The 14515-nt window shown below is 42.7% G+C and overlaps 1 protein-coding gene across 11 annotated transcripts in view; it reads right to left on the reverse strand.

The window, feature by feature from the left end:
- Positions 1–14515, reverse strand: part of FAM13A (family with sequence similarity 13 member A) — a 229449-nt gene that overhangs the window by 137283 nt on the left and 77651 nt on the right. For all 11 annotated transcript variants that reach the window (XM_075565797.1, XM_075565806.1, XM_075565762.1 and 8 more), the window contains one exon: positions 2570–2720. In XM_075565797.1, the coding sequence (XP_075421912.1) occupies positions 2570–2720 (151 nt within the window). The remainder of the gene's footprint in view (positions 1–2569; positions 2721–14515) is intronic.

Here is a 14515-nt window from a genome sequence, read left to right on the forward strand (position 1 = left end):
ACTTGCCTCGGCAGAGCATGAGAAGAGGACTTGTGCATAGAGAGAAGCTCAGCCTCAGGAAGCCCAGGGAAAGAAGTTGTAACATTAGTTGAAGGTGCAGTGGCTGGAGGGGGAGAGACGGACTGCGAGTCGGGAAACGGGGCGGAATAAGAGAAAGCACTGCTTTATATCAAGATAAATTAAAAGGGTTAAGAGATACATAAAGCTATGGGGGGGGAGGCAAGGAGGGAGAGATGGAAAGAGAGCTACAGGAGGGGTGTGGAAATAGATGACAAGAGAGGGGTTGATTGAAAGGGAGAAATAGCTGATGGGGCAGTAAGAATAAAGTGGGGATGTATAAAATGTAGGCAGGAAATTCCACAACTGAATACAAAACAGACAAGGTATTCAGGGAACAGATGCCTAACTATCTCCATGTGCCTTGTACCCAGACTTATTTATAAATAAAATGCATATGCATTCATCAAGCGCGTGTCCGAAAACCATGCTGAGACCTGGAGCAGACCTTCTTTGACTTATTAAAGACAGAGATATAGCGCCCCATCTTGGGTGAGATGGCGCACTATAATGCGGTTACTGCATCACCAGGAAGGCGCGCTATTTTTCTTTTGAAGTGACGCAAAAGTTATGGGATGTGAGTGAATGTGTAACTTCCGTTTGATAAAAGGTACTCAATATGCAATTTGCGTAACAGATAATGCTTACAGAGTCCCTGCTTCAGTATACAGAGTTAATGTCGTGTCACCATTGCGCTGGAGTTGCGGTTGGGCTAGGGACAAATAAAAACAAAAAATATGCTTTGTGTTCAGTGGATCGGTTCTGCAGCGATTTATTGTACAAGAAATGCCGTAAAACGCCCAGAACTCCACTGAGGGAACAATGATCTCTTCTACAGCTGTAGGTTTGGTAATGGTTACCGAAATTAATTTCGGTCATCAAGAAGGTGTCCTGTCCCAAATTATTAATACAAAACTGTGGGGGGGGGGAGGGGAGAAGTAATCAATGATACCTTATTCATAACATCAAACTGCAAATGTTTGGGTACCCTGCTATACTTCGTTGTCACTTTGCAAAAAGGGCTTGTGTTGTGGGTTTCACAGAAATTTCAGCCAGCGAAAGGTAAGGTAAGAGGACTGTCCCTTTAAATAATACAATTTAAAGGCAATGACTAACGCGTCCCCCCCACCCCCCACCTCCTCCTCCCACGAAAACAAGAAGGGGGAATAGGGGGCCTGAGAAACAGGGATATATGGGGGAGGGGGGAGGTTATCGAGGTTTTATGGTTATATACTGTATATTAAAAGTCCTATTTTATGGAGCTTTTCAATTTTCATATCTATTATTTACCCTCCTTGATTAATTGTGTGACATTCTGGGGTTGGCACCAGGTACAGGCATACCCCGCATTAACGTACACAATGGGTGCAGAGCATGTATGTAAAGCGAAAATGTACTTAAAGGGAAGCACTGCCTTTTTCCCCCTTATTGATGCATGTACTGTACTGCAATCGTCATATACGTGCATAACTGATGTAAATAAGGCATTTGTAACAGGCTCTATAGTCTCCCCGCTTGCGCACAGCTTTGGTACAGGTAGCAAGTCGGTATTGCTGTTCAGGACGTGCTGACAGGCGCATGCGCGGGCTGCCATTTGCCTATTGGGCGATATGTCCTTACTCGCGAGTGTACTTAAAGTGAGTGTTCTTAAACAGGGGTATGCTTGTAGTGCCAAATAAACCACAGAAGCCCAAATGAAAATGATCATACAGTAAAACCTTCTTCATCTTTAGAAATGCTTAAACAGTAAAATACTGGTTAAGCTTCTGGAACAAGATATATATCATAACATGAACGTAGCACTAAAGTCCTTTTGGAGATTGCTGGTTTAAAGGGGCTACGATTAAATTACAAAACAACTAAAAGCAAATAAAATGCAGCTAGTACATTTGATAACAATTCTACCAATAAATACTTTCAACCAGTGATTGGATGTTTATTTTTTTTCATTTTTTTATTAAAACATTAAAAAATTGGGGCACTATGCCTGTCTTAAAATTTTTTTTTTAAATCCATCCAACATTGAGGAAAAGTTATTTTGACCACAGTTCAGACAGGTGCTGCTTAGACAGCAGGAAGGGAGTGAAGTTTCTAAAATAAATCCACTTGTATTGAAGTAGAAAGTGGTACTCTGGGATCACAGATTCAGAAGATGTGGCAATTTGGAAATGTAAATTAAAAAGTGCTGGTACTCTGTCTGGGTCTCCATATCAGCTGGTACGGCCACTGAATTTACCCCATTTCAGTTAGTTAGCCTAAAAATATGCTGCCCAGTTACACTCACTGCTTCGGTCATTTCCACGCACAATGCGTTCTGCTTTCCAGCAGGCGTTATGTGTGACTTTTTAAGGACTTCTTTCAAGGGATAATCTATTTTTCTTCTTCTTTCAAACCTTTTTTTTCCCCTTCCTCTGACAGCATTCCCGTGTCGCCTGCGGAGCGGGATTTAATACCTTTGATGTGTTTCTCTGCTGGGCGTGAACAACAACAAGCTCTCAGTCCATCCACTTACTTTCACCGTAATAATTCTTGCCATGTCCTCGCACAGCCCGTCTTTGTCTGTGTGCTCACAGTCAAAGCATTTAGCGTAATCTTCTAGCAGCTTTGCCATGATTTTGTTGCATATTTCCTGCTGCTTCATAATCTCAATCCCAGGGGGCAAACTGTAAAGAAAGAGACAAACACAATTTGTAGCTTTACCGTAGGAATGTGTTACCCATTGTATCGGTTTCCTTATAAAAGGAACATTAATAGCCTCTTTTATGTTGTTTTCTAAACCGCAAACAACGCAAACTGTTCATTAAACGTAATCGCCATCACTGACCAACCTATAATCTGTAAAAGTGGCAGAGAGTAACAGAACATAAGACACATCAAGATTTCAGCCATTTCACACTTGTAATCTAGTCTGTAACGGTTACATACGCCCATAATCACGTTATCTCTGAGTGTCCTCAAATCCTGTAAATATAACGTATAACCTCTGTTCATTTAATGTAACCATGTATTGTCACCATAACACTGTGCCCAGGACATACTTGAACTCTGAACGCATTACTTCCTGGTAAAACATTTTATAAAGAAAAATAAATAAGCGTTTCACCCAAAATAGTTTATAACTTGTGAGAGCCAGAGGGACAGGCAATGTATTAAGTGCAATTCAATATAGGAGGCAGTCCCAGCCATTTCTTTCTAATACAGAATTGAAGCGGGTTGACTCCGGAGCTGAACCCCATTGGTTCCGGAGACACTTGCCTCCGTAGGGGGTGTCGGTACAAACTCTGGGGTTCACTATATGTCTGCATTTCAAAGCTGCCAGGTTCTGTGGGCCTCTCACGAACCGATTCAATTTTGCTGCACGTGCCAGCAAGCTAGGAGGAGGGGAGCCATCTGACTCCAGGCTGGCCAGGGACGGGGGGAGGCCATGTACTACCGGGCCCACCTGATAGTGTAAGACAGACGGTGCTTAGGGTTTAAATACCTCTGGGCCCATTAATAAAATAGAACGAACTGTCTGAGTTCAGAGTTAGATACCCCAATGTTTAGACTAATGAGGAGGCATTAAAATGTCCATTAACCAGTCAGTAGAAACACTGAAAACTAGAACTGCAATGCCAGCCAGCTGAGGGATGTAGTGAAGCGCTTGGTAGAACACATGGGGGTTTCTGTATCCCAAGAGCAGGGGTAGTAGAGGGAGGTCAGCTGAAATATGGCTGGTAAGGACCCCATGTATTCGGCTGGTGGGGCAGTTTAATGAATATAACTTGTACTGTAAATAACCAGCAAACAGAAACACGCAATCAGTATGGCGAATCCATCTGGCAAAAAATTGGTTCCGGTGCCTACAATCAGACGGGGAACAACGTCCCTTACAAGGGCCCAACAGCGACATTTCTAGAAGAGGGTTTTAGTAAGAACTTCAGCATCCCCACAATGCGAAATACAGGCGAGCCAACTTAATCATAACTTAAAATCAGCTACAACCTATGTACACATAGTGAAGGAATAATAATGGAAATGGTGGGCCCCTTCACCAAAACCCCACTCTGATCATTTCCCCCTAGGCGTTGTCACGAAAAATGAAACAAGGTAAATTGTAAACATACAGCACCTCTCCTATACAAAAGGGCAGCTTGGAAAATGATGCCATAGACCAGGACCTATGCAGGTAGTTCACAGGACCGGGGCTCCAAAAACCCACGATTAATGTTAGGCTGAAAAAGGGCTGTGATCTTAGCAAAATAAACACTTTGTCTTTGCCTTCTCATGTGTATATGCAAATGAAAAGTCCCTGATACAACCGCTAATAACGGAGGTGAGTGCGGCTAATATAAACACCTCTGCTGAATAACAAAATACTTATATGGCCATAGGACAACTGGCTTAACATGATAAGCACAATAATGTTGTTGCGGCTGCTCATAGTCACAGAGACAGGCTCCGACGACTTCAGTGCGGTATGGTCCCCCACAGAGCAAACAGCTTCCCTCACGGGAACTGGAAGGTAAGTGTCCAATTATAATCCCCGAAGCCCACAGCATATGCAGCATGGCGTGCCCCCAGCCAAGGTCATCTGCAGAGATATAATCCGGAAAGGGAACCGGTGCACAGCCGAAAAAATGCAACGTTGGACGAGTGAACCTTAGTAATTAAAAAACATGCAGATAGAGTCCTGACAGGACTCTATCTGCATGTTTTTTTAATTAATACATTTTTTCTTATGGTCACTCTCATCCGTTGCATTTTTTCGGCTGTGAACCGTTTCCCTTTCCGGATTATATCTCTCAGGACCTATGCTGGGTCAAGTACCAGTCATTCGGCACGCCCATATGTACCATTAAATATTAGGACAGCCAAACGACATAGGAACTGCAGTTGTTTATTGACGTAGCAGGAGCGCATGGCTTTGCAACATACTTCCGAGGGGGAGTAGTGCGCCGAGTCAGGGCTAACCAAAAACACGGCTTTCCTGGAGTTATCCCCCAAAATAGTTGAGGTAAAATTATGGGCCAGCAAACATCAGCGAATGGCAGCAAACAGCGGAATCAGTTTGGCTGCTGCCTTTGGGAATATTCGTGTGGTCTCATATCAAAGAGAGGACTGAAGTGAAGCGATTGCTTCCAGCTGCTAACAGACCCACCCAGCAAAAATGCAGTGGGAGGATGTGGGGGGGGGGGGGGGGTTGAGGGGGGGTTAGGAGGTATTTCTCTAAAACAGCCTTTGCTTTTCCAGGGTTTTCAGAATAGGAGAAGTAGTGTCAGCATCGAAGGGAAGCAGGGACTCTGGCTTGCTGTCCAGAAAACTCATAATCAGTAACAGCACGATAGCAGGTGAAAGTAGATTACATGTGTACACATGTTTTCTGTATGCTCAGCGGAAAATCCTAGCAAAGCGCAGAATGGCTGATAGACCACTCTTTTATTCACTGGGCCCGGGACAGACTTTGTGGTCTACAACTAGTAATATGACAAGAGAAAATTAGGATGGAGACGGGGATGCGCTGGGTAAAATTGCTTGCAACCACGCCTAAAGTCCTAGCAGATTATACAAGTAAATCAGAGGTAATCTTGATCCATCTAGGTGGGTGCAGGGTCAAAGCTTGGGTTGGGTGTTTGTCCCAGTTGCAGGAACAATGCAACGACACGTGGTGTTCTGAGTATAGGCTTTTTATTTCAGCCAGCAAAAGAAACATGGAACAAAAATAAGAGCTTTTCTTCAGCATAGAAAGGGTTAACCAAAACATAAGTCCTTGATAAGGGCTACGCCCTTTTCCAGGCAAGGGTTTCTTAAGTCCATGTAACAAGAACAACATTTCCAAGATAGCCTGAAATAAAGTCTGTGTTTCTCCCTTCAGAGTTTTAGCATGTCTTTCTCTGGTGCAATCAGGAAGAAGAACAATGAAAAAAATCTAGAGTCTGTGTTTGTCAAGCCCCTTAACGAGGCAGCTGGGATCTGGTTAATTAACCCAGCCTTTTCAAAGCTGTAATTAACCCGGTCACTGTTGGACCACAGACCTATACGTAGGTCTCCCAGACATACTGAATTAACCCTTTGACATTCCTCCCCCGTTTGTGTGAGGCTAGGGCCATACATAGCTGAAGCCCAACCACCTGCTCCTTCTCGAGGCAGCTGGGATCTGGTTAATTAACCCAGCCTTTTCAAAGCTGTAATTAACCTGGTCACTGCTGGACCACAGACCTATACGTAGGTCTCCCAGACATACTGAATTAACCCTGTGACATTCCTCCCCCGTTTGTGTGAGGCTAGGGCCATACATAGCTGAAGCCCAACCACCTGCTCCTTCTCGAGAGAAGTCAGCATTTGTGTTTAGCTTCCGAGGCCTGTGCAGAATCTGAAATGAGAAGGGTTCAAGGGCCATATACCACCTGGTCAGTCTAGTATTGCTGTCCTTCATTGAGTTTAATCACTTCAGTTGGGCGTTATCTGTCACCAAGGTAAAATGGACTCCTGGCAGGTAATGCCTCAAGGCCTCAATTGCCTACTTTACTGCAAGGCACTCCTTCTCAATCACGGAGTAATTATTTTCCCTTGGAAACAATTTCCTACTCAGGTAAAGGATCGGGAACATCCTTCCCATGTATACTTATTTGGTATATCCCTGTATACCTTCCCTTTCTAAAAAAATATCCAACTTTTTTTGAACAAATCTATTGCATCTGCCACCACAGTCTCCATGGGTAATCAATTCCACATTTTAACTGCCCTTACTGTAAGGAACCATTTCCTTTGTTACTGGTGAAATCGCCTTTCCTCCAACCTCAAGGGGTGGCCCAAGTCCTTTGTACTGCCCTTGGGATGAATAGTTCTTTTGAAAGCTCCTTGTACTGTCCACGAATATATTTGTATATAGTTATCATATCCCCTCTTAGACGCCTCTTTTCTAATGTAAATAAATCTAATTTAGTGAGCCTCTCCTCATAAGTTAGATTGTCCATCCCCTTTATTAATTTGGTGGCTCTTCTCTGCACTCCCTCTAGTTCTATAATGTCTTTTCTAAGGATTGGTGCCCAAAATTGTACTCCATATTCAAGGTGTGGTCTTACCTACGCTAACGAACCTGATACCCTGGCACATATATTAACATATTTTGCAAATTGGGTGGTGGAAGCAAGTAAGTACTGTATGATTGCAATTGAATAAGGGGTTAATATTAACTCATTGAACGTACCCTGCGGAGGAGAAAGGTGTGTTGGCTAGAGTAGCCTTACATATTAACCCTTGTTACATATATAAGTCATGTACTCACAAGTGTGCTGTTAGTGACAGATGGTATATTAGGGCGGAGTGAGGGGAGATATTGTTCATTTCAAGGACCTTTGTGAAGGTGAAAAGTTGGCCAGCTAGACAGCTGTGTATTAACCTTTGACCCGTATGCAGGTCACGTCCTCACAGGTGTGCTGTACACGACAATTCATAACAATGTAAAAAACATAAATTTGTTCTGATAAGGTAACACTGCCCTACTAATGGGGACAGATTGCCGGGTACTGAAGGACCAGTAAAAAAGCAAAGCCAAGATCAATATTGTCAGTTCATAGTACAAAGACAATCTGGGGTAGCAGAGTCATTAGGATTTAATGGTACAAGTTTACAATCTCTAAAATACCTCAACACTTTTTGATTTGCAATTGCTTTAATTGCTTTTTTACTTGAACAGAACAAGGTCAACAATGACTCTTTGCTCAAAACAACTTGTTATTGTTACCACTCCGAAAGGTTTCTAAGGCAGCAATCCCCATTATCTAACCCAGGGGTGCAAAAACTATTGGAGTTGCCCACCCCCACCCCCCTGCTTGGTCAAATGCAGCATCAAATGATGCCGCGGGGTCATTTAACGTCACGTCGTTGCCATGGCGATGGGTCATGTGAGGTCACATCACATGGTCCCGCGGCGCTGCCATGGCAAGGCGTCCCACCACGCATCTGAATCCCGGTAAGTGAAGTTGCTGAGGCCTCACGCGATCCCCCAGCATTTAATTTAAATACCTTGGAGAAGAGCGCGGGACCTCTGCAACCACCCGCGCACCCCACTTTGCGCACCCCTCATCTAACCATCACCCCTATCCCTCTTTTTAAGATTATGGGAACCGGTCCTTGCAGCCAACCCATGTAATTTTCAGCTCCTGGGATCCCTAGTTCCCGAAATACCAACCGGTACGGGTATCGGCATTACGTCTTGACTTTCAAATCTCCCCGATAACGTTGTAGCTTCCAATTCGGCCACGAGGGAGATTTAAACTGCCATTTTGTTTCCCCTGGACGGGACTAAACGCTGGTACCTTTACTGGTGAGTATCTAGGGAATTAGAGGGTTACTGGAGGTGAAAATGAAAAGGTTCAGCTTCAGGGGTTAAACATGTTATTGCAGGATTGCTGTTTTAAGGGTATCAAAGTTCCCAGATATGTTTTCCTAACACTTGGTCAAAACAAAACAGAAACACACGTTCGAAGTCCAACAAACCATATCTCTGAAATTACCTCTTAAATCAAATGTCCAGGTGTGATAAACAGTGCCACTTTTCTCCAGCACTGGAAAGACATCTTCATAGAATATTGAATAAGTTCTGTATGTACAAGTATGTACAGTCAGGCTGCTGTCCCTGTCATAACTGTGACACGCACGCCTGGCGGAGGGGGCGGCGCGTGCACAGCGCTAACCGCGATCTGCGGTCTGACAGGGATAGAGGGAGCTTGCAACGGGAGGGGGCGTGGTCGGGAATTTGCGGGGGCGTGGCCATCACGTCACGCGTCATCACTCTGTCATTTATGTTCTTAAATGCCATGCAGCTTGCTTCATGTGGGCAAAACCACAAGAGCATTTAGAAAGTGATTTTGTGAACATAAGTCGAACATAAGTTGAAGTTTACAAAAGGTGATGAACCGACCTCACTTATTACACATTGTAAAGAACACACGCATGGAGCGTCATCAATCAGGATCATGGGTATAGATTGGGGCCACTCTTAGTCGTGGGGGTAACAGGGACATTCGTCGACAGGTAACACTCAATGCGAGTGTTTCTGGGCCTATACCCTACTGAATGGTTACACTTGGGGACTTTGCACTACGCCTGCTTTCTACCAAAACATTACATTTAAATAGTTTCACATTTCTCTTATTTAACCAGATTTAGAATTGATGCAGTGGTCGGTACACTTGTTCTTTATCCATTTAATTGTTTATTACATTGTGAGATTTTCTTGAGCATTTAATAAGAAACAGATTTTTGGATATGCATTGATCTACATGTTGTAATTGTAATATATCTTTGATACATTGTTAATAATGTATACCAAGGTTGTTTAAAAAGAACTGTGTAACGGGTATTCCCCCACCCAATCGCAGATATAGTGTGAGTGTGGAGAACCTACTGTTACCTGGTGTGGTGCTTTACCTGTTAGGCTCACAGGAGGGCTGAGCTTCCGCCACGGGGCACCTGGGGCAAGTATATTATGAGTAACCCTGTACTCGGTGCAGCGCCTCCACCTGCGATGGCTCCCACCAGAGGGGGAGTGGTTCCTCGCTGGACAATATATATCACTCAGCACACAGTATGTATAACAACCAATACCTTTACTAGTGTAACCATACTCATGCATAACAATCAACAGATCAACAGTTGTCCCTCTCTAGAGGAGACACTAACTAATGCGTCTCGCAGGACGCTACCCCCTTCACCAGGTGATCCCACCCCATGTCCAGTAACCACATACACAATACGTCTCCCACCCTTTCCTAGTGAGAGGATATGTATGACTGCGCAGTCACTGGTCCCGTGTGAATCTAATAGTATCGTTGGTGCACTTGATGAGGGTTACCTGCCGAGCACTCCAGTGCTCGGTCCTGCAACAGAGCTTCGCAAAGGATCCGATGACGGATGAACACAGGAACTACCGTCCGGGGCGATCCCACCCAGATGGCCTCTGCAGCAACAATGAAGATCTGCGCCCAACCCTCTGGACGGACGCGCAGCGTCTGCTGAGTCCCTAACTAACACTAATAGTAAGGGGCAGGGTCCCTAACCTGGGGCTTGTCCCTACAACACTCAACTACTGGTGACTCAGGGCTATCTGGGGCCTAGGGTGCTGCTGGCCTAGTGCAGGGAGTCACTGACTCCTGCACCCTACCTCCTTCCCCTAGCTGCTCCTGGCGCCGACTGACTAGCGTGGCTCAGCGCGCGAAATGTATCTATTTAGGTCTCCAGAGCAATCCTTCAGCTCTATTGGCTCCCTGGCATCACGTGGGGCGCTGCTGAGGCTCATGGGACTTGATAAAACAAGTGATGGTGATATTAAACTAAACTAAAACATATACTAAAGCGCTCAACCTATTAACCTAACTTAGCTACCTACTTGTGATATATAAGTCTCTAATTATTAATTCCTCTATAAATGAATTTATAATGAATATGAACTGAATCCTGCAATCTAATTATTAAACTGAGGAAGTGGCTGCCTATGGACGAGAATGACACACCTATCCACAAGGAATGCACAATCAATACTGAACAAACACTACAAAACATACAATAAACATAAATGTCCTTGGCGCACTATCTGGTGAATAACCTGACAGTTAAAGAAGTCCAATTGGTCCTTGATGATAGGGATATTAAATCCGGAATCCAATCTTTTCTGGAGGTCCTTAGAGGTAGTTGAATCAAATCTGTATTGATATAAAAGACAGAACAACCATTGCACAGTACTTCTGGTCAAACTTCAACTCCCCCACCGTTGCCAGCTACTTACATAAAAATGATTATAAAAGGGCCTCAAAAGGTATCTTTCACTTCTTCCCCGTCGCCTTAATTCTGCTATGTTGCCAGGTGGGATGACTCCTCTGATAAGAGGGAGGCCTCTCTCCAGCGTGATACCGGAAAATAAGGGAATAGGGCCAATGGTATGATACCGTCACAATTTTAATACAATAAAAACAAGACTATAAATCAGTGCACTCACATGTTTATAGTCCCTATATACGTGGTACAATGTGCCGTCCGCTTGCGTGGCAGGATGCTGGGTTGCTGCAGATAGGGGTGAGATTCAGCGTGTGTCCCCGCTTCGTGGCCTCGATTCGGAGCGCCTCGTCTCACACCGATGATGTCACTGCTCAAGCTCCCCTTTTCCTCCGTGCATGCGTGGACATAAGCAACGTAACACTGCTACAGAAACTCCACCCTACGCGCGTTTCGTGACTGCTGACGTCACTTTCTCAGGGGCAATGGAGTGTCCATGGTAGTAAGGGCTATTTAAACCCACCGGATTATCAATGCAGGGCTCCCATTGGATATAACCAAATTGGAAACCCCTGCTCATTACGTTGCACAATTAATCAATGTACAATCAAATGATATCATTAATACATGTAAATCAGATATTATAAAATTATAAAACCGCATTAGCACAAAATTAACTCAACAGAAGACAGGTAATTAATGTGTATGCTTATAAAATGAATTCGGAGGGGGTTAACCTATATTGCACAGGGGATTACCCTCTATTGCATCTAATAGAGAACTCAGAGGAAAGATGTTTATTGAGGTTGAGGAATATACTAGCAGATATCTAAACAATATTATATTGATCTATCCATTTTTAAAAAAAGAAGCCAGATCAAACTCTATATTGAGTCCTTTTGGGGTCAGAGTTTTTAGAGTATATATCCAGAAGCTTTCGCGTCTGGATATCAGATTTATTTTATCTCCCCCTCTCCAATTTTGCTTTGGGCATTCAATTCCCTTACAGATTAACCCTGCTGGGTTCTGCCCATGCTTCAATCTAAAGTGGTTGGAGACACTATGTGTCTCCAAACCCCATTTAATATTGAATACATGTTCTGCCAAGCGCCGCTTAAGTGGTCTACCTGTTCGCCCCACATATTGAAGCCCACACGGGCATTCTAACAGATAGACCACAAAAGGGCTCCTGCAGGTGATGAAAGACCTAATTGGGAATGATATACCTGTTATATTTGATTTGAAGTCTTTACATTTTTGACCATATTTGCAGCCTATACATTTATTACATAAAAAGTATCCATTGAGTTCCTTTAGCCATGTAGTGTTCCGTGACTTTACCTGGTTAAATGGGCAACTTGGTGAGAGTTTTAATTTAAGGTTGTCAGCCTTTTTAAAAACTATCTGTGGATGCTGGGGTAATATATTTTTTAGCTTCACATCACCAAGTAGGATACTCCAATGCTTTTTAATTATTGTTGTAATTTTATTTGCCATGCCATTATATTTCGTGATGAAAGGAATAAACTCTACCCCATCTTTTTTAATTATGGTCTTTTTATTCATTTGAATTAATTCCTCTCTATTTGTGTTTTTAGCTGCCTCTAGTGCCTTTTTTACCCTATTATGGTTATATTCCCTTTCAAAGAACTTGGTTTTTAGTTCGTTGGCCTGTGTGTTAAATATTGCTTCCTGTGAGCAATTCCGTTTCGTTCGTAGAAACTGGCCTTTGGGAATATTATTTATCCATCTAGGATTATGATTACTCGATGCTAGTAAGTAAGTGTTTGCATCTACTTTCTTATAAAAGGTCTTAGTTTCAATTAATCCGTTTTCAATGAATAAGGTTAGGTCTAGAAAATCAATGGTGAGTGGATTTATATTGAAGGTAAATTTTAAATTCATATTATTGTTGTTAAGATACTGTTGGAATTTACCCAAATCCACTTCATTACCACCCCAGATACATAGCACATCGTCGATATAGCGCCTCCATAGCACCAGGTCCGCCCCAAATGGGCTGTTGGAATGGATATTAATGGGCATGTGGGAGGAAAACTATATCCATTCCAACAGCCCATTTGGGGCGGACCTGGTGCTATGGAGGCGCTATATCGACGATGTGCTATGTATCTGGGGTGGTAATGAAGTGGATTTGGGTAAATTCCAACAGTATCTTAACAACAATAATATGAATTTAAAATTTACCTTCAATATAAATCCACTCACCATTGATTTTCTAGACCTAACCTTATTCATTGAAAACGGATTAATTGAAACTAAGACCTTTTATAAGAAAGTAGATGCAAACACTTACTTACTAGCATCGAGTAATCATAATCCTAGATGGATAAATAATATTCCCAAAGGCCAGTTTCTACGAACGAAACGGAATTGCTCACAGGAAGCAATATTTAACACACAGGCCAACGAACTAAAAACCAAGTTCTTTGAAAGGGAATATAACCATAATAGGATAAAAAAGGCACTAGAGGCAGCTAAAAACACAAATAGAGAGGAATTAATTCAAATGAATAAAAAGACCATAATTAAAAAAGATGGGGTAGAGTTTATTCCTTTCATCACGAAATATAATGGCATGGCAAATAAAATTACAACAATAATTAAAAAGCATTGGAGTATCCTACTTGGTGATGTGAAGCTAAAAAATATATTACCCCAGCATCCACAGATAGTTTTTAAAAAGGCTGACAACCTTAAATTAAAACTCTCACCAAGTTGCCCATTTAACCAGGTAAAGTCACGGAACACTACATGGCTAAAGGAACTCAATGGATACTTTTTATGTAATAAATGTATAGGCTGCAAATATGGTCAAAAATGTAAAGACTTCAAATCAAATATAACAGGTATATCATTCCCAATTAGGTCTTTCATCACCTGCAGGAGCCCTTTTGTGGTCTATCTGTTAGAATGCCCGTGTGGGCTTCAATATGTGGGGCGAACAGGTAGACCACTTAAGCGGCGCTTGGCAGAACATGTATTCAATATTAAACGGGGTTTGGAGACACATAGTGTCTCCAACCACTTTAGATTGAAGCATGGGCAGAACCCAGCAGGGTTAATCTGTAAGGGAATTGAATGCCCAAAGCAAAATTGGAGAGGGGGAGATAAAATAAATCTGATATCCAGACGCGAAAGCTTCTGGATATATACTCTAAAAACTCTGACCCCAAAAGGACTCAATATAGAGTTTGATCTGGCTTCTTTTTAAAAAAATGGATAGATCAATATAATATTGTTTAGATATCTGCTAGTATATTCCTCAACCTCAATAAACATCTTTCCTCTGAGTTCTCTATTAGATGCAATAGAGGGTAATCCCCTGTGCAATATAGGTTAACCCCCTCCGAATTCATTTTATAAGCATACACATTAATTACCTGTCTTCTGTTGAGTTAATTTTGTGCTAATGCGGTTTTATAATTTTATAATATCTGATTTACATGTATTAATGATATCATTTGATTGTACATTGATTAATTGTGCAACGTAATGAGCAGGGGTTTCCAATTTGGTTATATCCAATGGGAGCCCTGCATTGATAATCCGGTGGGTTTAAATAGCCCTTACTACCATGGACACTCCATTGCCCCTGAGGAAGTGACGTCAGCAGTCACGAAACGCGCATAGGGTGGAGTTTCTGTAGCAGTGTTACGTTGCTTACGTCCACGCATGCACG

The sequence above is a fragment of the Ascaphus truei genome, chromosome 1, assembly GCF_040206685.1.
Source record: "Ascaphus truei isolate aAscTru1 chromosome 1, aAscTru1.hap1, whole genome shotgun sequence".
Classification (NCBI taxonomy): Eukaryota; Metazoa; Chordata; class Amphibia; order Anura; family Ascaphidae; genus Ascaphus; species Ascaphus truei.